Genomic DNA, 27,177 nt, shown 5'->3' with positions numbered 1-27,177 from the left:
TATTCATTCATTGAATACTATGTTGCTATTCAACTGAAACGCCATGGAACACATGCGCGGTTGTCAGCGACGGGAGCGCGCTTTGCCACTACGTAAACAGCGGTGGGACAGCTCTATACGTAAGAGGGATTAAAATCAGGAAGTAGCGGATGGGAGGAGCCGCTCTTGAAAACGGACGGTTTTAATATTATACATACAAGGAATTAAGATGTGCTCTCAAAACAATGAATCATAACATTCACTTTAAACTTGCATGCTTTATCTGAATCACGAAAGGAAAAAAATTGGGTTTCATGTCCCTTTACCTGAAAAATATGTTGAAATTGATGGGTAGATTTGTTGAATGCAGAAGTTTTATATATACAGCAGTAGCACAGGGTTGTGAAATAGTTTAATGGCTAAGGTGTTTAAATGTAAGCAGTTTCAGTATGCCAGTGCACAACATTGTTGAGTGTAATTGAAGATCCTATCTATCGCTACATGCTAATTTTATATTCTTTTCTTTTCCAGTGGAGCACATCGACCAAAATTGGCCAAGTATGGTCAATATATTTACTGCCCACCCCAGAGATGGGTTCATAATCTTAAGGTATGTTATTCCCAATACCCCTAAACAGAAGTACCCCACGATTCCAAACTAACACTACACTAATAAAGATCTAAACTGCCACATACCCACCGCGGGTCGCTAACTATTAACCCCTTTGCTGCCACATACCCACCACAAGTCACTATTATTAACCCCTATGTGCCGCATACCCTAAATCCCCTAAGTTAACAAAAAATGAAAATCTAAGTAAATAAAATAGCTATTAAACCTAAACTGCCACAACCCCAAATGCAATATTACCCTATTCTGACAACTAACCCCACTAAGTTGCAAGAAAAAAAATCTGAGTTAGAAAAAATAATAAACTACAGTATCCAAAAAACAAAAAAAAAACCCCACTATTATATTTAACAAACTACATGGCCCATAAAAAATAAAACCCACCCAATACAAAAAAAATCTGTAAAAAAAAAAAAAAAAAAAAGTACAAAAACCCTTAAGGGCCTTTTGTAGGGCATTGCCCTAAAGTGATCACCTTTTTTTAAAAAACAAAAAAAATTACAAAAAAACACCCACCCCCCAAAATCTAACTCAAAAAAACCTAGCCAAGAAAATAAGACTTCGGCAGTGATCCTCTGCAATCTTCATCCATATCGGGGGCCTCTTTGTCTTGGCTCTTATACATGACCATGGATTTTATTTCAAAGATAGTAGACATAATGTAGTCAGGCCTTGCATTGATATTCAATATTTAAACTCCTGGAACTCAGCACCGAAACGGAATTGAGCCCTGGTCCACCACTTCTTAAAAGGGGTGCTGATCGAGTAGGGTGCAGGGGTCCAAGTCGCCCTTTTAGTATGTTGTCTGCAATTTGATGAGACACCTGGGGGTGCTACTTTCTGGGAGGAATGGGGGACCGGATTTGAAGTGTCCCCCATTCCTCCCAGAAGGTAGCATCCCCAAACAAGTGGTATCCCTAGGTGTACTAGTGGGAGTAGCCTGTACTTTGAATCAGACACAAGATTGATGTGTTTGAAGCAGTAAAGTGCAGGGTAGCAGCCATGTTTGTCTCGCAAGCTATCGGCTGTCGAGACTACATCACCTGAGCTAGTCAGTGTAGGTTTAGTAAAACTTAGGTCACCACGGCAGTATTTGTAGTGTGTGTACACAGAAACAATGTTTAGTTTCAGTGAGCACACTTCAAATAGGGCCCCCCCGACGCAGCAAAATAAAGAAGAGCAGCGATTTGGGTGGTGACGTCACGCTACCATTGACTTCTATGGGAGAGACATCGCCACTCGCCGGTATTGCTCAGACACACCCCTTTCTCCAACATAGGTGTGTCCGGTCCACGGCGTCATCCTTACTTGTGGGATATTCTCTTCCCCAACAGGAAATGGCAAAGAGCCCAGCAAAGCTGGTCACATGATCCCTCCTAGGCTCCGCCTACCCCAGTCATTCTCTTTGCCGTTGTACAGGCAACATCTCCACGGAGATGGCTTAGAGTTTTTTAGTGTTTAACTGTAGTTTTTATTATTCAATCAAGAGTTTGTTATTTTAAAATAGTGCTGGTATGTACTATTTACTCAGAAACAGAAAAGAGATGAAGATTTCTGTTTGTATGAGGAAAATGATTTTAGCACCGTAACTAAAATCCATGGCTGTTCCACACAGGACTGTTGAGAGCAATTAACTTCAGTTGGGGGAACAGTGTGCAGTCTCTTACTGCTTGAGGTATGACACATTCTAACAAGACGATGTAATGCTGGAAGCTGTCATTTTCCCTATGGGATCCGGTAAGCCATGTTTATTAAGATAGTAAATAAGGGCTTCACAAGGGCTTATTAAGACTGTAGACTTTTTCTGGGCTAAATCGATTCATTATTAACACATATTTAGCCTTGAGGAATCATTTATTCTGGGTATTTTGATATGATTATATCGGCAGGCACTGTTTTAGACACCTTATTCTTTAGGGGCTTTCCCTAATCATAGTCAGAGCCTCATTTTCGCGCCGGTATGGCGCACTTGTTTTTGAGGACAGCATGGCACGCAGCTGCATGTGTGTGGAGCTCTGATACATAGAAAAGTCTTTCTGAAGGCATCATTTGGTATCGTATTCCCCTTTGGGCTTGGTTGGGTCTCAGCAAAGCAGATTCCAGGGACTGTAAAGGGGTTAAATATAAAAACGGCTCCGGTTCCGTTATTTTAAGGGTTAAAGCTTCCAAATTTGGTGTGCAATACTTTTAAGGCTTTAAGACACTGTGGTGAAATTTTGGTGAATTTTGAACAATTCCTTCATACTTTTTCGCAATTGCAGTAATAAAGTGTGTTTAGTTTAAAATTTAAAGTGACAGTAACGGTTTTATTTTAAAACGTTTTTTGTGCTTTGTTATCAAGTTTATGCCTGTTTAACATGTCTGAACTACCAGATAGATTGTGTTCTGACTGTGGGGAAACCAAGGTTCCTTCTCATTTAACTATATGTATTTTATGTCATAAAAAAATTTAGTGAAAATGATGCCCAAGATGATTCCTCAAGTGAGGGGAGTAAGCATGGTACTGCATCATCCCCTCCTTCGTCTACACCAGTCTTGCCCATACAGGAGGCCCCTAGTACATCTAGTGCGCCAATACTCCTTACTATGCAACATTTAACGGCTGTAATGGATAATTCTATCAAAAACATTTTAGCCAATATGCCCACTTATCAGCGAAAGCGCGACTGCTCTGTTTTAGAAAATTCTGTAGAGCATGAGAACGCTGATGATATGGTTTCTGAAGGGCCCCTACACCAGTCTGAGGGGGCCAGGGAGGTTTTGTCTGAGGGAGAAATTTCAGATTCAGGAAACATTTCTCAACAAGCTGAACCTGATGTGATTACTTTTAAATTTAAGTTGGAACATCTCCGCGCTCTGCTTAAGGAGGTGTTATCCAATTTGGATGATTGTGATTATCTGGTCATTCCAGAACCACTATGTAAAATGGAAAAGTTCTTAGAGGCCCCGGGGCCCCCCGAAGCTTTTCCTATATCCAAGCGGGTGGCGTACATTGTTAGTAAAGAATGGGACAGGCCCGGTATACCTTTAGTACCTCCCCCCATATTTATAAAATTGTTTTCCTATAGTCGACCCCAGAAAGGACTGATGGCAGACAGTCCCCAAGGTCGAGGGGGCGGTTTCTACTCTACACAAGCGCGCCACTATACCCATAGAAGATAGTTGTGCTTTCCAAGATCCTATGGATAAAAAATTAGAAGGTCTGCTAAAGATGTTTGTTCAGCAAGGTTCCCTTCTACAACCAATTGCATGCATTGTCCCTGTCACTGCAGCCGCGTGTTTCTAGTTTGATGAGCTAGGAAAGGCGATTATTAGTAATTCTTCTTCTTATGAGGAGATTATGGACAGAATTCGTGCTCTTAAATTGGCTAATTCTTTCACCCTAGACGCCACCTTGCAATTGGCTAGGTTAGCGGCGAAAAAATTCTGGGTTTGCTATTGTGGCGCAGAGCGCTTTGGTTAAAATCTTGGGCAGCGGATGCGTCTTCCAAGAACAAATTGCTTGACATTCCTTTCAAGGGGAAAACACTCTTTGGCCCTGACTTGAAAGAGATTATCTCTGATATCACTGGGGGCAAGGGCCACGCCCTTCCTCAGGATAGGTCTTTTCAAGACCAAAAATAAACCTAAGTTTCGTCCCTTTCGCAGAAACGGATCAGCCCCGAGGGCTACGTCCTCTAAGCAGGAAGGTAATACTTCTCAAGCCAATCCAGCCTGGAGACCTATGCAAGGCTGGAACAAAGGAAAGCAGGCCAGGAAACCTGCCACTGCTACCAAGACAGCATGAAATGCGGGCCCCCGATCCGGGACCGGATCTGGTGGGGGGCAGACTCTCTCTCTTCGCTCAGGCTTGGGCAAGAGATGTTCTGGATCCTTGGGCGCTAGAAATAGTCTCCCAAGGTTATTCTCTGGAGTTCAAGGGGCTTCCTCCAAGGGGGAGGTTCCACAGGTCTCAGTTGTCTTCAGACCACATAAGAAGACAGGCATTCTTACATTGGGTAGAAGACCTGCTAAAAATGGGAGTGATTCATCCTGTTCCATTAGGAGAACAAGGGATGGGGTTCTACTCCAATCTGTTCATAGTTCCCAAAAAAGAGGGAACGTTCAGACCAATCTTAGATCTCAAGATCTTGAACAAGTTTCTCAAGGTTCCATCGTTCAAGATGGAAACCATTCGAACACTTCTTCCTTCCATCCAGGAAGGTCAATTCATGACCAAGGTGGATTTCAAGGATGCGTATCTACATATTCCTATCCACAAGGAACATCATCGGTTCCTAAGGTTTGCATTCCTGGACAAGCATTTCCAGTTCGTGGCATTTTCTTTCGGATTAGCCACTGCTCCTAGGATTTTCTCATAGGTACTAGGGTCCCTTCTGGCGGTGCTAAGACCAAGGGGCATTGCTGTAGTACCTTACTTGGACGACATTCTGATTCGAGCGTCGTCCCTTCCTCAAGTAAAGGCTCACACGGACATTGTCCTGGCCTTTCTCAGATCTCACGGATGGAAAGTGAACGTGGAAAAGAGTTCTCTATCTCCGTCAACGAGGGTTCCCTTCTTGGGAACTATAATAGACTCCTTAGAAATGAGGATTTTTCTGACAGAAGCCAGAAAAACAAAACTTCTAGACTCTTGTCGGATACTTCATTCCGTTCCTCTTCCTTCCATAGCGCAGTGCATGGAAGTGATAGGTTTGATGGTAGCGGCAATGGACATAGTTCCTTTTGTGCGCATTCATCTAAGACCATTACAACTGTTCATGCTCAGTCAGTGGAATGGGGACTATTCAGACTTGTCTCCGAAGATACAAGTAAATCAGAGGACCAGAGACTCATTCCGTTGGTGGCTGTCCCTGGACAACCTGTCACAAGGGATGACCTTCCGCAGACCAGAGTGGGTCATTGTCACGACCGACGCCAGTCTGATGGGCTGGGGCGCGGTCTGGGGATCCCTGAAAGCTCAGGGTCTTTGGTCTCGGGTAGAATCTCTTCTACCGATAAATATTTGGAACTGAGAGCGATATTCAATGCTCTCAAAGCTTGGCCTCAGCTAGCGAGGGCCAAGTTCATACATCAACCATCAGGGGGGAACAAGGAGTTCCCTAGCGATGGAAGAAGTGACCAAAATCATTCTATGGGCGGAGTCTCACTCCTGCCACCTGTCTGCTATCCACATCCCAGGAGTGGAAAATTGGGAAGCGGATTTTCTGAGTCGTCAGACATTGCATCCGGGGGAGTGGGAACTCCATCCGGAAATCTTGCCCAAGTCACTCAACCGTGGGGCATTCCAGACATGGATCTGATGGCCTCTCGTCAGAACTTCAGAGTTCCTTACTACGGGTACAGATCCAGGGATCCCAAGGCGGCTCTAGTGGATGCACTAGTAGCACCTTGGACCTTCAAACTAGCTTATGTGTTCCCGCCGTTTCCTCTCATCCCCAGGCTGGTAGCCAGGATCAATCAGGAGAGGGCGTCGGTGATTTTGATAGCTCCTGCGTGGCCACGCAGGACTTGGTATGCAGATCTGGTGAATATGTCATCGGCTCCACCATGGAAGCTACCTTTGAGAGACCTTCTTGTTCTAGGTCCGTTCGACCCACTCCAGCTGACTGCTTGGAGATTGAACGCTTGATCTTATCAAAGCGAGGGTTCTCAGATTCTGTTATTAATACTCTTGTTCAGGCCTGAAAGCCTGTAACCAGAAAAATTACCACATAATTTGGTATATCTGTTGGTGTGAATCTGCAGGATTCCCTTGGGACAAGGTTAAGATTCCTAAGAGTCTATCCTTCCTTCGAGAAGGATTGGAAAAAGGATTATCTGCAAGTTCCTTGATGGGACAGATTTCTGCCTTGTCTGTGTTACTTCACAAAAAGCTGGCAGCTGTGCCAGATGTTCTAGCCTTTGTTCAGGCTCTGGTTAGAATCAAGCCTGTTTACAAAATTTTGACTCCTCCTTGGAGTCTCAACCTAGTTCTTTCAGTTCTTCAGGGGGTTCCGTTTGAACCCTTACATTCCGTTGATATTAAGTTATTATCTTGGAAAGTTTTGTTTTTGGTTGCAATTTCTTCTGCTAGAAGAGTTTCAGAATTATCTGCTCTGCAGTGTTCTTCTCCTTATCTGGTGTTCCATGCAGATAAGGTGGTTTTGCGTACTAAACCTGGTTTTCTTCCAAAAGTTGTTTCTAACAAAAACATTAACCAGGAGATAGTTGTGCCTTCTTTGTGTCCTAATCCAGTTTCAAAGAAGGAACGTTTGTTGCACAACTTGGATGTAGTTCGTGCTCTCAAATTTTACTTAGCAGCTACTAAGGATTTCAGACAAACTTTGTCTTTGTTTGTTGTTTATTCTGGTAAACGGAGAGGTCAAAAAGCAACTTCTACCTCTCTCTCTCCTTCTGGATTAAAAGCATTATCCGATTGGCTTATGAGACTGCCGGACGGCAGCCTCCTGAAAGAATCACAGCTCACTCCACTAGGGCTGTGGCTTCCACATGGGCCTTCAAGAACGAGGCTTCTGTTGATCAGATATGTAAGGCAGCGACTTGGTCTTCACTGCACACTTTTTCTAAATTTTACAAATTTGATACTTTTGCTTCTTCTGAGGCTATTTTTGGGAGAAAGGTTTTGCAAGCCGTGGTGCCTTCCATTTAGGTGACCTGATTTGCTCCCTCCCTTCATCCGTGTCCTAAAGCTTTGGTATTGGTTCCCACAAGTAAGGATGACGCCGTGGACCGGACACACCTATGTTGGAGAAAACAGAATTTATGTTTACCTGATAAATTACTTTCTCCAACGGTGTGTCCGGTCCACGGCCCGCCCTGGTTTTTTTTTAATCAGGTCTGATAATTTATTTTCTTTAACTACAGTCACCACGGTAACATATGGTTTCTCCTATGCAAATATTCCTCCTTAACGTCGGTCGAATGACTGGGGTAGGCGGAGCCTAGGAGGGATCATGTGACCAGCTTTGCTGGGCTCTTTGCCATTTCCTGTTGGGGAAGAGAATATCCCACAAGTAAGGATGACGCCGTGGACCGGACACACCGTTGGAGAAAGTAATTTATCAGGTAAACATAAATTCTGTTTTTCTTAGAATATCTCAATAGACCGTCAGGTCGGGGCCTAAGTGCTATTGCATTTGTTGATTATGCAAATCTACTTTATTTACTGGTTCTTTAAATAGATCCTAGTTTGGCTGTACAGGATTTAAAGTTTGATGGAAGGGAAAATGTATATGTGGGAGTAGGAGACACTCAGACACACACAAGACCTCATACCCCACCAGCACTATGTTTGACTTTACTTTGAGGATGATTACATCTATTTATTGTTAGTATAAATCAGTTCAGCATGTGTAAAAAGTATGGAGCATTATAATGATGCTGTTGATTCCTGTTACAGCATGGTGGAGTTGCCTTCCTGTATCACCCCTGTGTGCACCCACAACTGAAGGAAGCCTTGTCTCTTGTGGCACGAGCTTGCATGTACAAGCACATTATAACCCCTTTCGGGAATCTTTCCAGACAGCGGGTATGTTACCTTCATTCTCGCATCTTGATGTACAATTGTCTTGAATTCTTTTTGATTACTAAAGGCTTTATATGGTCTGTTAAAGGGACATGCATCCCAACATTTTATTTCATGATTCAGATAGAGCATGGAATTTAAAACCACTTTCTAAGTTACTTCTATTATCAAAGGGACATAAGCTTAGGCGTGTGCACATGTTTGGATCACTATATCGCAGATTTGCAAGATTATCCACTTGCAAGAGCACTACATGGCAGCACTATTTCCTGCCATGTAGTGCGCTAGACGCCTACCTAGGTATCTCTTCAACAAAGAATACCATAGGAACAAATAAAATTTGATAATGGCAGTAAATTAGAAACATTTTTAAAAATCGTATGCTCTGCCTGAATAACAAAAGTTTTCTTTTTGGGTTTCGTATCCCTTTTTAAGTTTTTGATACCTTTCCAACAGAATACATTCACCAGCAAAACAATTTGTGTGTTAAAGGGATAGTCTAGTCAAAATTAAACTTTCACGATTCAGATAGAGCATTTCATTTTAAACAACTTTCTAATTTACTCCTTTTATCAGTTTTTCTTTGTTCTCTTGGTATCTTCATTTGAAAAAGCAAGAATGTAAGCTTAGGAGACGGCCCATTTTTGGTTTAGCACCTGGGTAGCGCTTGCTGATTGGTGTCTAAATGTAGCCACCAATCAGCATGCGCTACCCAGGGGGCTGAACCAAAAATGGGCCAGATCCTAAACTTGCATTGCAGCCTTTTCAAATAAAGATACAAAGAAAAATTGATAGTAGGAGTAAATTAGAAAGGTGCTTAACATTTGAATGCTCTATCTGAATCATGAAAGTTTAGTTTTGACTAGACTGTCCCTTTAAACTGAAGTTTTTTTTTCTTCTAATTATGTGCAACACTTAAACAATTTAACAATATACACAATTCATTTATTAAGACCATCATACCTACAAGACAATTGTCTATGCTCATACACTTTAAAGGTAAAGTTAACTTGTTTTCTGTTATGCATATGAAACTGCAGCGATTAAACGTCAATCTTTTTTACCTGTAAAAGATGTTTACATTTTACTTGAATATCGAATACATATTGAAATGATCTCTTAGATAAAAGTGGATTGGTGCATCCAAAGTTATTAAAATTATAAAGAAAATACAGCTGATCAAGATTTGTATTTTTTATTTAAAGTGAAAGTAAATCCTAGCGTTTTACAAACGCTAGTATTTACTATTGAAACAAATAAAGGGCACTTTCATTCATGAAGTATAAGATACTTCATGTAGAAAGCAACTTTATTTGATTCAATCGATCGCCGCTCTTAGCTCCTACAGCAGCCCACGGCTAAAAAGATTTTTGGCTAAGAGGTGACGTTTTCACCTCTTAGCCAATAGCTGTGCGGTAAATCTGGCTTGGCGCCCATGGGAGCCAGATTTACTGCACTGCTATATTGGCTAAGAGGTGAAAACAGACAATCCACCTCCCTTACAAAGTTCAGAAAGGACCTCAAAACCTGGCTCTTCGACTGAACGCCAATCACCCCCCCTCCTCTTTCCCTTAGCGCCTTGAGACCCTCACGGGTGATTAGTTTGCGCTCTATAAGTACCCAATAGATAGATAACTAGTTTGTATCTTGGTTTTATAATCTGAACATGTTAGGGGAGGACAGTCTCATATAATATTTCTTAATGTCCATGGAAGTATATTGTGCAATATATTAAATGTGTTAAATTCCCCTCTACTAACTATTGGGCAAATTAAGTTATGTATGTAGATATAAGTATTCGCTGTAACTTATATTTGAGAGCTTCTTTCAGTGACATTGTTCAAGCAGAAGGCAAATAACAGTAGGTAGTAACAAGTAAGCGTCTATATGGAGTTGACATAACAACCTTACAACAGTATAACAACATAACTTGAAACTGGGGAGTAATGTCATGACTTTCCTTGTTGAATATGTAAGACTACCAGGGTACCTGTCTCATTAACACAAAGTTTAGCTTATAAATAATACAGTATAGCAGTGTTAAAAATATTTGATGGCTTATTAAGTGGTAAGAGGGTGTCTTTCTCATAGCCTCGGCCGCTGACTAAGAGAGGTAAATCCAGATGTGAGTCATATGAGGCCACAGTACTAGCGATGATTTAATAAACAAACTGCTAGAAATCAGTGTACGTTGTGCTAAAAAACTAAAACCTTAAAGAAACAGTATACACCCATTTTCGTATAACTGCATGTAATAGACACTACTATAAAGAATAAGATGCACAGATACTGATATAAAAATCCAGTATAAAACTGTTTAAAAACTTACTTAGAAGCTCTCAGTTTAGCTCTGTTGAAAAGGCAGTTAGAAAGCCCACTGCAAGTGGGAAATAAGACCCTCCCCCTTCTTTTGCATATGAAAAGACCCTTTACACAAATAGGAGCAAGCTGGAGTAGGTATCTGACGGTATTCTCCTAAAACTTTGGGGCTTGGTTAGGAGTCTGAAAATCAGAGCAATTTTATTTAAAAATAAGCAAAACTATACATTTAAAAGAAAAAAAACAAAACAAAACTTTATGGGCTATATAAATAGATCTACAAAACATTTATGCAAAGAAAAAATGAGTGTATAATGTCCCTTTAAGCTAGAAGAGGTACAAGGAACATTAACATTTTAATCATTGATAAGATCGTGTCTCTTACGGTATTGCCTGCCCAGCTACCTTGACTTAGGCATACTAACAAATGCAACTGCATATACATTATAGGAATAAAGGCACAACATTGTTTCAATAAGAGCTGTGTCTGGGAGTTCAGTTTTAAGAAGTGGGACAATGTTCAGGTTAGCGCTGAAGGAGGTTTATCAGTGGGAAAGCGCTCCCAATTTGTCTATGCACGTTCCAGCCAGAGTTCTGTATAGAAGAAGTCCCATGTCGATAGCAGACCAGGGGAGAGCGATCTGTTTACTTCCAACCAGGGTTATACACGATAAGGCAGGAGGATCTTGTATTGCATCTTTTATGCCAAATGGGGTGTTCTGAAAGTGGTAAGATATAGGATGTCCTCTTTGTTTGGAATCCTTTGGTATGATCTTGGGAATCATTTCTATAACTGGGGTTTGAGAGTCTCCTCTAAGTGCGGGCTGTGTAGGTGGAGCTGTGAAGTTCTGATCTATATTCGGATAGGGCCCAATAGTATTATGTAGGTTTTTGTGCGGCTGTTATGTACAGTTAGGATTGCCCTCCCATTGAAGTGTTTGGATGCCCATCAGATCTATATTTTTGGCCGGTAAGCCTGTTGAGAGAGGTGGTGTTAACCTGTTTATCTGCTCTTTCTCTTGCTGAATCTCTGAGATGTTTATTCGGCATAGGAATCCCGCTTGATATTTCTCGCTGGCTTTCTTACAGGAAGACAGCTGTCTGAGAAACGCGTAGCATTCTGTACTTTTTTTATGTCCGAGTCATATGGTTGACATCTGATTTTTATATACCATTAAATTGTGGGTATTTAATTTTTTACTGAGAGTCTGTGCTTTTTTTGATCCACTGGGGATACCGGTACAAATGCTGTTACAGTGAGCTGGGACACTGCGTGTTTCCAGTCTGCCCCATTTAGCACAATTGGGTGCTGCTCCATTTGTGAGTATTTATTTGGCATATATACCATCCATTTATCACCTACTGTATCACTCTAGGAGGCGTCTTTGTTTTGTGATTTTGTTCACAGAAAATTTGTATTCTGCCCGTGTGCCTGGCAAAGAGCTGACTCCAGATTGGGTGTGATTAACACAAGATCTACTATTTGAACAACACAGGAGGAATATCAATATCAAGAGGACATATATACCCTTGACATCATGAACAGATAAGAGACAATAGTATCATCTGTGCTGATATATACCACAATATTGTTTTATAATACATGCTATATGAGCAATATTATCTGTATTTTATAGCCAATAGTGTATAGTGTTTGGTTAATCCATTCATGCAGGTTAGTAGGATCAATTATAAGAAACCCATATATTTTTAACTAATCACTAGATATTATATTATATACTAACTAATATATCCATTTTTTTTTCTCCATGCACCCCCTAATGTTGACACCTTGTGTGTTCAGCAAGTATCTTTTTTTCCTTACAGGGAGAGATGGTGTCATTAGTGAAAAATGTAACCTTTTTGTTATCAGGACAAAGATCCATGCTGCCGTTATTACATTTTTTTAGTAGGTAGTCTGCTGGAGCTCTGGCGATCAAGTTTGCTGAAGCAGTGTTCTAAGATTTGTAGATTGTGTTCCCGCCATGGCCTCCATTTCTGGAATTATTACAGTGGCGTGATCGGAGATCTGGGCTCCCATTAGCTGTCTCGCTTCCTCCCGAGATATCGATATGAGTTATCTTGTTGGTCTTTCCTTGTGTGCTAAAATTAGTAGAGGAGTTTTATGCCCAGTTAAGGCCAATGTACCTCAGATGAACCGAGGGGGGTAGCGCCGCCTGTAGTGAGCCACCGTTCTAGGCCCTAGATGTCCATTCTGGAGTTCGAGTTTCAATAATACAGCCGCTAAAGTTGCAATTAGCTCTGTGTAGAGCTTAGAAATGTTATATTTTATTCAGTGTCTGTATAGTAGCTGTGGGATGTAGCCTAATTTTGTCAGCTTTAAAGGGACACTAAACCCAAAGATTTTCTTTCATGATTCAGATAGAGTATACATTTTTAAACAACATTCCAATTTACTTCTATTATCTAATTTGCTTCATTCTTTAGATATCCTTTGTTGAAGAAATAGCTATGCACATGGGTGAGCCAATCACGCAAGGCATCTATGTGCAGCCACCAATCAGCAGCTACTGAGCCTATCTAGATATGCTTTTCAGCAAAGAATAGCAAGAGAATGAAGCAAATTAGATAATAGAAATAAATTAGAAAGTTGTTTAAAACTGCATGCTCTTTCTAAATCATGAAAGAAAAATGTAGGTTTCATGTCCCTTTAAGGCTAATCAGCCAGAGCTCCAAAAAGTGTGACCGTTTAGGTTCGCTAGTTGGACACGCCCTGAACATGCAGTTTTAAATAACTTTCCAAAGTACTTCTGTTACTAAATTTTCTTGTTATCCTTTGTTGAAAAGCAAGCAGGAAGGTAATTTCAGGAGTGTGCATGTGCCTGCAGTACAATATGGCAGCAGTTTTACAAGAATGTTATACATTTGGAAGAGCACTAGATGGCAGCACTATTTCCTGTCATGTAGTGCTCCAGACATTTGCATGCTACCTATCTAGATATCTCTTCAACAAAAAATAACATGAGAACAAGGCAAATTGTATAATACAAGTACATTTGAAACTTTTTTTTTTTTTTTATTGTATTCTCTATCTGAATCATAAAAGAAAATGTTGGGTTTCATGTCCCTTTAAATTTAAAAGATCTTAATCTCTATAGTTGAATAGTCCTTTCTTGAGAGCTGCAGCTGGCCTTTGGGGGTTATTTTATTTGTTGTGCTCTTAAAGAGATGAGATATTGGTCAAATTGAATTGTGTGTGAGTAGCTTTTAATGTTGTATTTAAGTATTTTTGCAATATTGGCAAAGAATGCTCCTAGTAAGATTTATCCCCAATTGTAGGTATGCTTCAGGCGTCTTGTGTTCCCTGTGCAAGCTGAGAGCTTTTTATCCTTTAGCAATTCTTACATTTGCATTGCACAAGCTGCTACTGACCTCTAAAAACAGATATGGTGTTTGAATATTGGTACACGGGGCATGTACAGCATATGTGCAAATGTCCAAAGGATAGTAATAGATTTTACTAGAAGCATTTTGCTAATAGATTTATACATTGTGAAAATGCTTCTATTCAAAATTGAAATTCACTAATGTATATTACAGTTTTGAAATAATATGCATACAGAACCCCCCCAAACAAACTTGCGCACTAACCCGATCGCGTTTTATTCAAGTGCACTAAACCGGACATGAAATATTAATATAAACACCAACAAAAAGAAAGTAGATACTTCAAAATAAGAAGTTTCAAAAAGTCTAGGAATAAACAGCGCAACTGTACATAAATGAAAGCAAGGAGAAAAACAATATGCCAAAAATACAAAACACACTTTAATTTGCTAAAAATCACACTCCTACAAGGGATCCCTTTAATATCACACAAATAAGGCCGGCTTAAAGGGCCATGATACCCACATTTTTTTCTTTCATGATGTAGAAAGATAATGCATTTTTAAACATCTTTCTAATTTACTTCTATTATCTAATTTGTTTTATTCTCTTGATATTCTTTGCTGAAAACCATATCTAGATATGCCTAGTAGCTGCTGATTGGTTGCTGCACATAGAAGCCTCATGTGATTGGCTCACCCATGTGCATTGCTTTTTCTTCAAATAAGGATATCTAAAAAATGAAGCAAAATAAATAATGGAAGTAAATTGTAATGTTGTTTAAATTTGTATGTTCTATCTGAATCATGAAAGAAAGATTTTGGGTTTAGTGGCCCTTTAAGATAGTCTGGTGCACCAAGGAGAGGAATACGATGAAATTAACTGATCCAATTTGAAATGTTATTTACTTGTATATTGGTAATCCAAAGTTAATAAGGCAAGCAATGTATGATGAATAAGTTATAAATCCAAAGATGCCACAAAGCCAGGTGAACCAGGCATCATCCCCACACAGAAGTATGAAACACGTAAGCATGGAAAGGAGGAGCCGTATACCTACGCGTATCAAGAAGTGTGACCACCGTTGAAGTGTCCTCCAACGAAAACACTCAACAAGCTTTACATGTATCTTTTACGCGAACGCTCCTCCTAACTTCACTACTACCTGAATGTGCTGTCTTCCGGGGTGATCCTGGGCATGGGGGGATCCCATGTAGAAGACAAGCTGCTAAGCACCGACGAGTCAAATCGCTCGTTTCAATCCTTCGTATGTTGCAGCATGGAGCTTCTTCCGGTTGCTGACGTCATCTAGGAAACTATGCCTTTATATTGGATACAGGCATCATGCAGTCATATCCTTATTAATCAATTAATTTTGATTTTTTTTGTCAATCATTGCAAATCCTTATAGCAATTCCACTTGTTATTAGATGTTCAATAGTAACATATTCACAAGAATGATAAATATATTTGATGAGGCATTTTATGTAACCTAAATGGCAATTCTTATCATAAATACTAACTATATAAATACATCGGTTAAAAACACACACACACTTCAACCAACCACTAGATGCTAATAAAATAATTTAATTTAAGAATTTTATAATACTCTTATATTCATTTTTAGTGTATGCATATACATCATATTTAATTTAGCTAGATAAAGTGCTACAGAACTTCAATAAGAAGTTGTTAAAAGATAGAGAGAGAGAGAGAGAATAAGTTCAGACTAATGAGATTCCATTAAAAGAAGAAAAATGGAGTGACAAATAGAAGGGGAAAAATGGAAAATGCAACATAACTAGAAGTTCAACCCAAGAAGGATGCAAATTCTAATTTTTCATTTAAGCCATTTGGGGATAGTGTGTCTAATTTGTATATCCATCTTGTTTCCTTCTGGAATAGGGTTTTATCAATGTCACCCCCTCGTGTACTTAATTTGACTGATTCTATTCCAATAAAACGGAGGTCATCCGTTTTTAATTTATGAAATTGGGCAAAATGTCTAGCTACCGGGCTGTCGATGTTAAAATCTTTTATATCGTCCCTATGCTCTGTAATTCGAGAACGAAATTCTCTAAATGTTTTTCCCACATAGAAATATTTACAGGAACAATATAAAAGATATATAACTCCTTTGGTGGAACAGTTTTATAAAGGACTTAATCCTATATGTAGTCAAAGTATTTTGTTTTGAATGTTTTAGCTCTCTGCATGAATTGACAGCAAACACAGTGACTACAGGGAGAACTACCAGTTATTTTTTGGGCGTTAAGTTCTAACCAATTACATGTAGGAACTTGTAAGTCACTCCTTACAAGGAGATCTTTAAGATTATAAGGTCTCCTTGCCGTCATAAGTGGGTAGTCTCCCACATATTCATGGAGGTTAGAGTCATTAGAAAGCAAATGCCAATTACTGTTTAAAATAGTTTTAACTTTGTTCCAGTGGGCATTATACTTAGTGAAGAATCTAATTTTAGTCCCCTCAAAATCTTTTCCTTTAGTTTGGTACAGAAGATCTTTCCTTTGTTGCTGTGATGCTCTAAAAAGAGCTCTTTTAACACTCCTTTTGGAATAGCCTCTCTCATGGAAACGAGTCGCCATATCTTTTGCTTGTTTTTTTAAATACAGAGTCCTTGGAGCAAATTCTGCGTAGGCGCAAAAATTGCCCATAGGGTATCCCCTTCTTTAAATTTTCAGGGTGGTGACTTGATCCCAAAAGGAGGCTATTAGTTGCAGTGGGCTTACGAAAAACTTCAGTTTCAATTTTCCCTTCTTTTTTACAAATTTTTAGATCAAGAAAGTTAATTAGATTGTAGTCATGACTGCATGTTAAAAAAAATGTTAGTCATTACAGTTTAAAAGGGAAACAAAATGAAGCAACTCATCTTCTGTACCATCCCAGAGGAGCAAGATATCATCCACATATCTTATCCAGAGGGCTACATGTGCCTCAATTATGTCAGCATGTTCACCAAAAACCACCTGGTTTTCCCATCCACCTAAATGTAAGCATGCATATGTTGGGGCACATGTAGCCCCCATTGCTGTTCCTTGTTTTTGTTTAAAGCGTTTACCGTCAAAAATAAAAAATATTGTTTTTAGTAGTTGGACAAATTTTAGTAGTTGGACTATAAATTGGGTGTGTTTCCTATAGCCTAAACCTCTAGTGTTTAGGACGTTTTCACATGTTGTAAGTCCAACGGAATGGGGGATAGAGGAATTCAGGGACTCAACGTCCAAAGAGACTAGAATAGTCTTTTCGGTAACCTTGATCCCATCAAGTTTTTTAATCACATCTGTAGAGTCTTGCACAAATGTGCATAGTTCATTTATAAATTAGTTCATTTATAAATGGCTGCAAGAATTTGTCAACATAGTTACTGATTCCTTCAGTCGGACCCCCCATCCCAGAAAGGATGGGGCGTCCTGGTGGATTCTTAATGGATTTATGTAACTTTGGAATCCAGTAGAAAATAGGTATTTTAGGTTTATGATTATATAAGAAACTGAATTCTTGTCCAGTAATTGTCGCATTGCTTCTTTGATATAATATTCTTGGTTAATAATAACTACATTGCCTCCTTTATCGGCCGGTTTTATGACCAATTCTTTATGACTCATAAGTTCTTGAAGGGCCTGACGCTCTTTTTTTAGTGAGATTATCATTTACAATCCCTGTAGTGTGTATTTGTGCCAAATCATGTTATACATTTTGTACAAAAACGGAAATATTAGGAATGGAGGAAAAAGAGGGCATGTATGTCGTTTTTTTTTTTTTTCTTTAAGTCTGTTTTTGGAAGAATATCAGTAATCTCATCATTCTGTTCAAATAGAGTTTCTAAGCAATCCAAAGTTTCCCTCTCCTTATGACAGGCTAGATCAATTTGGACTTTTGGTGTCATAATTTCTCTTGTTAAGTGTATCCAGTCCACGGATCATCCATTACTTGTGGGATATTCTCCTTCCCAACAGGAAGTTGCAAGAGGATCACCCCAGCAGAGCTGCTATATAGCTCCTCCCCTCACTGCCATACCCAGTCATTCTCTTGCAACTCTCAACAAAGATGGAGGTAGTAAGAGGAGAGTGGTGTATTAACTTCAATCAAAAGTTAGTTATTTTTAAATGGTACCGGAGTGTACTGTTTTATCTCGGGCAGCATTAGAAGAAGAATCTGCCTGTGATTTCTATGATCTTAGCAGAAGTAACTAAGATCCGCTGCCGTTCTCACATATTCTGAGGAGTGAGGTAACTTCAGAGGGGGAATGGCGTGCAGGTTTTCCTGCAATAAGGTATGTGCAGTTAACATATTTCTAGGGATGGAATTTGCTAGAAAAATGCTGCTGATACCGGATTAATGTAAGTTAAGCCTAAATGCAGTGATTTAATAGCGACTGGTATCAGGCTTATTAACAGAAATACATACTCTTATAAAAATGGCATGTTAATCGTTTTTATATATGTTTTGTGACAAAACTTATTGGGGCCTAGTTTTTTCCACATGGCTGGCTTGATTTTTGCCTAGAAACAGTTTCCTGAGGCTTTCCACTGCTGTAATAGGAGTGGGAGGGGCCTATTTTAGCGCTTTTCTGCGCAGCTAGAATTGCAGACAGAGACACTCGGCTTCCTTCTGCATGATACAGGACATCTCTGAAGGGCTCAAAAGGCTTCAAAAGTCGTGTTTGAGGAGGGTAACAACCACAGTAAACCTGTGGCAGTTGTTGTGACTGTGTTTAAAAACGTTTTTGTCATTTATTATTCCGTTTTTGGTATTAAGGGGTTAATCATCCATTTGCAAGTGGGTGCAATGCTCTGCTAACTTGTTACATACACTGTAAAAATTTCGTTAGTGTAACTGCCTTTTTTCACTGTTATTTCAAATTTTGTAAAAATTTGTTTCTCTTAAAGGCACAGTAACGTTTTTTATATTGCTTGTTAACTTGGTTTAAAGTGTTTTCCAAGCTTGCTAGTCTCATTGCTAGTCTGTACAAACATGTCTGACACAGAGGACACTACTTGTTCATTATGTTTAAAAGCCATGGTGGAGCCCCATAGGAGAATGTGTACTAAATGTATTGATTTCACCTTAAACAGTTAAGATCAGTCTTTATCTATAAAAGAATTGTCACCAGAGGGGTCTGTCGAGGGGGAAGTTATGCCAACTAACCCTCCCCACGTGTCTGACCCTTCGCCTCCCGCTCAAGGGACGCACACTAATATGGCGCCAAGTACATCAGGGACGCCCATAGCGATTACTTTGCAGGACATGGCTGCAATCATGAATAATACCCTGTCAGAGGTATTATCCAGATTGCCTGAATTGAGAGGCAAGCGCGATAGCTCTGGGGTTAGACGAGATACAGAGCACGTAGATGCTGTTAGAGCCATGTCTGATTCTGCGTCACAATATGCAGAACCTGAGGACGGAGAGCTTCAGTCTGTGGGTGACGTCTCTGAATCGGGGAGACCTGATTCAGAGATTTCTAATTTTAAATTTAAGCTTGAGAACCTCCGTGTATTGCTTGGGGAGGTATTAGCTGCTCTGAATGACTGTGACACAATTGCAGTGCCAGAGAAATTGTGTAGACTGGATAAATACTATGCAGTGCCGGTGAGTACTGATGTTTTTCCAATACCTAAAAGGCTTACAGAAATTATTAGTAAGGAGTGGGATAGACCCGGTGTGCCCTTTTCCCCACCTCCTATATTTAGAAAAATGTTTCCAATAGATGCCACTACACAGGACTTATGGCAGACAGTCCCTAAGGTGGAGGGAGCAGTTTCTATTTTAGCAAAGCGTACCACTATCCCGGTTGAGGACAGTTGTGCTTTTTCAGATCCAATGGATAAAAAATTGGAGGGTTACCTTAAGAAAATGTTTATTCAACAAGGTTTTATTTTACAGCCCCTTGCATGCATTGCGCCTGTCACTGCTGCGGCAGCGGCGTTGTGGTTTGAGGCCCTGGAAGAGGCCATCCATACAGCTCCATTGACTGAAATTATTGACAAGCTTAGAACACTTAAGCTAGCTAACTCATTTGTTTCTGATGCCATTGTTCATTTGACTAAACTAACGGCTAAGAATTCCGGATTCGCCATCCAGGCGCATAGGGCGCTATGGCTCAAATCCTGGTCAGCTGATGTGACTTCAAAGTCTAAATTACTCAACATTCCTTTCAAGGGGCAGACCTTTTTCGGGCCTGGTTTGAAAGAAATTATTGCTGACATTACTGGAGGTAAGGGTCATACCCTTCCTCAGGACAGGGCCAAACCGTCTAATTTTCGTGCCTTTCGAAATTTCAAGGCAGGTGCAGCATCAACTTCCTCTGCTTCAAAACAAGAGGGAACGTTTGCTCAATCCAAACAGGCCTGGAAACCTAACCAGTCCTGGAACAAGGACAAGCAGGCCAGAAAGCCTGCTGCTGCCTCTAAGACAGCATGAAGGAGCGGCCCCCTATCCGACAACGGATCTAGTAGGGGGCAGACTCTCTCTCTTCGCCCAGGCGTGGGCAAGAGATGTTCAGGATCCCTGGGCGTTGGAGATCATATCTCAGGGATATCTTCTGGACTTCAAAACTTCAAAGCTTCTCCTCCACAAGGGAGATTTCACCTTTCAAGATTATCTGCAAACCAGATAAAGAAAGAGGCATTCCTAAGCTGCGTACAAGACCTCCTTGTAATGGGAGTGATCCATCCAGTTCCGCGGACGGAACAAGGACAGGGGTTTTATTCAAATCTGTTTGTGGTTCCCAAAAAAGAGGGAACCTTCAGACCAATTTTGGATCTAAAGATCCTAAACAAATTCCTCAGAGTTCCGTCATTCAAGATGAAAACTATTCGAACCATTTTACCCATGATCCAAGAAGGTCAGTACATGACCACAGTGGACTTAAAGGATGCCTACCTTCACATTCCGATTCACAAGAATCACCATCGGTTCCTGAGGTTTGCCTTTCTAGACAGGTATTACCAATTTGTAGCTCTTCCATTCGGGTTGGCTACAGCCCCAAGAATTTTTACAAAGGTTCTGGGCTCACTTCTGGCGGTCCTAAGACCGCGAGGCATAGCGGTGGCTCCTTACCTAGATGACATCCTGATACAGGCGTCAAGCTTTCAAATTGCCAAATCTCATACAGAGATAGTTCTGGCATTCCTGAGGTCGCATGGGTGGAAAGTGAACGAAGAAAAGAGTTCTCTATCTCCTCACAAGGGTTTCCTTCCTAGGGACTCTTATAGATTCTGTAGGAATGAAAATTTACCTGACGGAGTCCAGGTTATCAAAACTTCTAAATGCTTGCCGTGTTCTTCACTCCATTCCGCGCCCCACAGTGGCTCAGTGCATGGAAGTAATCGGCTTAATGGTAGCGGCGATGGACATAGTGCCATTTTCGCGCCTGCATCTCAGACCGCTGCAATTATGCATGCTCAGTCAGTGGAATGGGGATTACACAGATTTGTCCCCTCTACTAAATCTGGATCAGGAAACCAGAGATTCTCTTCTCTGGTGGTTATCGCGGGTCCATCTGTCCAGGGGTATGACCTTTCGCAGACCAGATTGAACAATTGTAACAACAGATGCCAGCCTTCTAGGTTGGGGTGCAGTCTGGAACTCCCTGAAGGCTCAGGGTTCATGGACTCAGGAGGAGAAACTCCTCCCAATAAATATTCTGGAGTTAAGAGCAATATTCAATGCTCTTCTAGCTTGGCCTCAGTTAGAAACACTGAGGTTCATCAGATTTCAGTCGGACAACATCACAACTGTGGCTTACATCAACCATCAAGGGGGAACCAGGAGTTCCCTAGCGATGTCAGAAGTCTCCAAGATAATTCGCTGGGCAGAGACTCACTCTTGCCACCTGTCAGCGATCCATATCCCAGGTGTAGAGAACTAGGAGGCGGATTTTCTAAGTCGTCAGACTTTTCATCCGGAGGAGTGGGAACTCCATCCGGAGGTGTTTGCTCAATTGGTTCTCCGTTGGGGCAAACCAGAATTGGATCTCATGGCTTCTCGCCAGAACGCCAAGCTTCCTTGTTACGGATCCAGGTCCAGGGACCCAGAATCGGCACTGATAGATGCTCTAGCAGCGCCTTGGTTCTTCAACCTGGCTTATGTGTTTCCACCGTTTCCTCTGCTCCCTCGTCTGATTGCCAAAATCAAACAGGAGAGAGCATCAGTGATATTGATAGCGCCTGCGTGGCCACGCAGGACCTGGTATGCAGACCTAGTGGACATGTCATCCTTTCCACCATGGACTCTGCCTCTGAGATGAGACCTTCTAATACAAGGTCCTTTCAATCATCCGAATCTACTTTCTCTGAGACTGACTGCATGGAGATTGAACGCTTGATCCTATCAAAGCGTGGCTTCTCCGAGTCAGTAATTGATACCTTAATACAGGCACGAAAGCCTGTCACCAGGAAAATTTACCACAAGATATGGCGTAAATATCTTCATTGGTGTGATTCCAAGAATTACTCATGGAGTAGGGTTAGGATTCCTAAGATATTGTCCTTCCTCCAAGAGGGTTTGGACAAGGGATTATCAGCTAGTTCTTTAAAGGGACAGATTTCTGCTCTGTCTATTCTTTTACACAAGCGTCTGGCAGAAGTTCCAGACGTTCAGGCATTTTGCCAGGCTTTAGTTAGAATTAAGCCTGTGTTTAAACCTGTTGCTCCTCCATGGAGCTTAAACTTGGTTCTTAAAGTTCTTCAAGGGGTTCCGTTTGAACCCCTTCATTCTATTGATATCAAACTTCTATCATGGAAAGTTCTTTTTCTGATGGCTATTTCCTCGGCTCGAAGAGTCTCTGAGTTATCTGCCTTACACTGTGATTCTCCTTATCTGATCTTTCATTCAGATATAGTAGTTCTGCATACAAAACCTGGGTTTTTACCTAAGGTGGTTTCTAACTAGAATATCAATCAAGAGATTGTTGTTCCATCATTATGTCCTAATCCTTCTTCAAAGAAGGAACGTCTTTTGCATAATCTAGACGTAGTCCGTGCCTTGAAGTTTTACTTACAGGCTACTAAAGATTTTTGTCAAACATCTAACCTGTTTGTTGCTTACTCTGGACAGAGGAGAGGTCAAAAGGCCTCGGCAACCTCTCTTTCTTTTTGGCTTCGGAGTATAATCCGTTTAGCCTATGAGACTGCTGGACAGCAGCCTCCTGAAAGGATTACAGCTCATTACACTAGAGCTGTGGCTTCCACCTGGGCCTTTAAAAATGAGGCCTCTGTTGAACAGATTTGCAAGGCTGCGACTTGGTCTTCGCTTCATACCTTTTCCAAATTTTCCAAATTTGATACTTTTGCTTCTTCGGAGGCTGTTTTTGGGAGACAGGTTCTACAGGCAGTGGTTCCTTCCGTTTAAGTTCCTGCCTTGTCCCTCCCATCATCCGTGTACTTTAGCTTTGGTATTGGTATCCCACAAGTAATGTATGATCCGTGGACTGGATACACTTAACAAGAGAAAACATAATTTATGCTTACCTGATAAATTTATTTCTCTTGTAGTGTATCCAGTCCACGGCCCGCCCTGTCCTTTTCAGGCAGGTCTAAATTTTAATTAAACTACAGTCACCACTGCACCCTATGGTTTCTCCTTTCTCGGCTTGTTTCGGACGAATGACTGGATATGGCAGTGAGGGGAGGAGCTATATAGCAGCTCTGCTGTGGGTGATCCTCTTGCAACTTCCTGTTGGGAAGGAGAATATCCCACAAGTAATGGATGATCCGTGGACTGGATACACTACAAGAGAAATAAATTTATGAGGTAAGCATAAATTATGTTTTTTTTCAAAGCTAGTTTTCTCGAAAAAGATGCAAGTCTTTGGTAACTTCAAAAAGGTCTAGACTGTTCAAGTGGCAGAAACTTAATCCTTTTTCCAGTACTTTAATGTGTTCAATGTTTAAAGGGAATAATGAAAGATTATTATTCATTTTTGGGGGAGTGGGGGGGGGCCTAAAAGGGAATCTCTAATATTTTCTAATTGTATCTCGTCCGGTTTCTAGTCATCATATACTGACCCTGATGTCTCCTGTTCTCCCTCCGTCTCTCCTCTCTTGAGGCTGTCCTCCCGTTCCTCCTCCTCCTACCTCATCTGGTCCTACCCCTAAAGGGTGCATATGTGAGTTATTTCTATTATTATTTTAGTTTTCTCCATCAGAATCCATATCTGAGTTATCTGTACCTGAGTCATAATAGTTTCTGGTATTCTATTTCTGTCTCCTGGTCGCTTATCAATTTCCTCCTTTTACGGGATTTAAAGGGACAGTCTACCATAGAATTGTTATTGTTTTAAAAGATAGATAATCCCTTTATTACCCATGCCCCAGTTTTGCATAACCAACAGTTATATTAATATACTTTTTACCTCTGTGGTTAACTTGTATCTAGAAACCTTCTTCCAGCCCCCTGATCACATGACTGTGCCTGTTTATTATCTATTGTCTTAAATTTAGCATTTTTTTGTGCTACATCTTAAATAACTTTCTGTGCCTGAACAGTGTTATCTATATGGCCCACGTGTACTTTCTGTCTCTTTGTGTTGAAAAGAGATTTACAAAGCATGTGATAAGAGACAGCCCTCACCTTTTTTTTTTTTTTTTTTTTTTTTTTTTCCTTCTCTTCTCTCTCTCTTCTCTTTCTCTTCTATCTCCATTCCTCTCCTCTCTCAGGAGAATATGGGAGTGTTAGTAAATCTAGATTTCAGGAAAAGTAGAAATGATTGAGCCAAAAGATTTTGTTAGGATGAAATGACTGGATTAAATTTATGTTCTTGGAATGTAGGAGGTATATCTTCCCCTAGGAAGAGAAAGCTTATAATTAAAACCCTTGCTAAGAAGAGACCAGATATTGCCTATATTCAAGAAACCCATCTTACTGACATAGAAGCTGCAAAACTCAAAATTAAATGGGTGGGTGAAGATGTAGCCGCTGCAAGTATAGACAGGAAATGTGGAGTAGCGTTTTTATTGTATAAAGACCTTGACTACAAAATTTTACACATAGAGAAAGATCAAGAGGCAAGATCTATCATACTCCAAATTCAAATCAATCAAGCAGTATATGTCCTATGTAATGTGTATGGGCCTAATAAAAACAGTAAAAGCTTCTGGGGAAAAAATAAAAATTAAGATCTTTCCATTTGTGGGGGAGAATCTCATCTTAGCAGGGGATTTTAATATGACACTATTTCCAGAATTAGATAGGTTCTGCAATACAGATGCTAAAGAATATAAAAAAATTGCCAAATATTTTAGAACATTCTGTACAAAGCTAAAACTGGTCGATATCTGGAGAGTTAAACACCCTGATTCCTTGACATTTACTTGTGAATCTATAGCCCATAGAACCTTTTCTAGGATCGATTTGTTTCTAATATCTGAGTCTCTTTCAATTGTTCAAACTAGTCCAGGAATTGGTGACATATTGATATCCGATCATGCAATAGTTTATCTCACTCTTCCCTCTTCATCTAATTTCTCGAAAAGAACGCAATCCTTTTATTTTCCACGATATCTTTTGAATAGTCCCAGATTTTCTAATTGGCTTAAGCAGAAATGGAGGGACTACTGTACACATAATATTGCTTTCCTCGATAGAATTGAGACTTTTTGGGAGGCAGCCAAGGCTGTCCTACGAGGTGAAATTATGAGCTATCTAATAAATAGTAAGAAAAAGGCTAGGGCTCGAGAACTCCAGTTATCTAATAGCATTAGAAACGCTTACAGAAAATTATTTGAGGAGCGTTCTATAAGTAAGTGGAATAAATACCAGGAGGCGAGAAGAGAAAGAGATCTTTTTTTAGAACAGAAATCCCATATTGAAGAATCAAAACTTAACAGTCAATTTAGAGGTCTTTATGGAGATTCAACTAAACATCTAGCAAAATTAATAAAAAATAGAAAGAAAAAGAATTATATTTTGACTATGAAAGAAAATGGTGTATGTCATACGGAATCAATGGAAATTAGTAGAGTTTTGTTTTCTTATTATCAGAAATTATATTCTAAGCAGGATAGTAATGTATATACACAAGATAGATTTGGGTCAAAAATAAAGCTACCTCAAGTTCAGGAAGAGGATTTGATATTTCTTAATGCTCCAATTGAGGCAGATGAAATAAAAAAAAATGATAGATAAGATGCGATTAAATAAGGCCCCTGGCCCAGATTCTCTCCCGATAGAATTTTATGGGATACTAGCCCCAGAAATCATTCCTATATTGGAAAGGTTGTTTAACAGCTACTTCCAGTCGGATAGTTCCATCTCTTCTTACTTCTCAGCCGCCAATATTACGTTAATTCTTAAAAAAGGTTCCGGAAGAACCAGCCTCTTACAGGCCCATATCTGTGTTGAACACAGATTATAAACTTTTGATGGCCATTATATCTGACAGGCTCTCTTCATTGCTTGGTAATATTATTCACACAGATCAAACCGGTTTTATGAGATCTAGGACTTCCATTAAGAATGTAAGGAAAATAGTGACTTTTCTGGATTATTTTCATTATTTAAATGAGAAAGGAAAAAAGAATTTGATAAATGATTGTGCGATTCTCTCTTTAGATGCTGAAAAGGCATTTGATGCTATCTCTTGGGCCCATTTAGTTAGAGTACTACAGGAATTTGGCTTTAAGAATCAATTCTTACAATTTATTCAAAAAATCTATAGAAATCCAATCCAATCTCGTTTCTTATTGTGAATGGTCAGCTATCTCAAAAAATCATTCTAGGACGTGGAACAAGGCAGGGTTGCCCGTTGTCCCCTCTCTTATTTAACTTGGCATTGGAACCCTTAGCTATTCGTCTAAGAAATGTGTTAGAGGGAATCAGTATGGGCTCCTATATTCTTAAGATCCTGCTGTATGCAGATGATTTACTGGTATTTTTAAAGAACTCCTCTCATTCAATTCCAACCACATTACAATGTCTAGACGAGTTCAGTTCATTTGCGGGTTATAAAATCAATTTCAATAAAAGTGAACTCATGTGGATTAATAAATCCAGAAATAGTTTACAAGACCATCCATTTAAAGAGGTTGAGGCAATAACTTATTTAGGTATAATATTACATAAAAATCCGAAAAACTGGTATCGGCTGAACTTCTCGCCATTATTTCTTAAGGTCATATCGGCTCGTGTTAATCTAATAAAGACATTTATTTTCCCTCGCTTACTTTATCCCCTTCAGAATCTCCCGCTTTTTATTCTTAACAAGGATTTGCGCAAATTATACTCCTGCTGTTCCAAATTTATTTGGAATAACAGGAAATCACGTATTTCTCTAGATAGACTTATGCAATGCTTTGAAGCAGCAGGCCTTGCTTTTCCCAACTTTAAATTATATAATTGGGCTTGC

The 27,177-nt window shown here is 40.1% G+C and overlaps 1 protein-coding gene across 2 annotated transcripts in view; it reads left to right on the top strand.

The window, feature by feature from the left end:
• Nucleotides 1–27,177, top strand: part of TP53I13 (tumor protein p53 inducible protein 13) — a 133,966-nt gene that overhangs the window by 58,992 nt on the left and 47,797 nt on the right. For both annotated transcript variants that reach the window (XM_053706159.1, XM_053706158.1), the window contains exons 5-6: nt 511–589; nt 8,013–8,141. In XM_053706159.1, coding sequence (XP_053562134.1) covers nt 511–589; nt 8,013–8,141 — 208 coding nt within the window. The remainder of the gene's footprint in view (nt 1–510; nt 590–8,012; nt 8,142–27,177) is intronic.

The sequence above is a fragment of the Bombina bombina genome, chromosome 3, assembly GCF_027579735.1.
Source record: "Bombina bombina isolate aBomBom1 chromosome 3, aBomBom1.pri, whole genome shotgun sequence".
In the NCBI taxonomy this organism is placed as follows: Eukaryota; Metazoa; Chordata; class Amphibia; order Anura; family Bombinatoridae; genus Bombina; species Bombina bombina.
The sequence above is the reverse complement of the archived record's forward strand: the minus strand, read 5'-3'. Positions and strand labels throughout refer to the sequence as shown.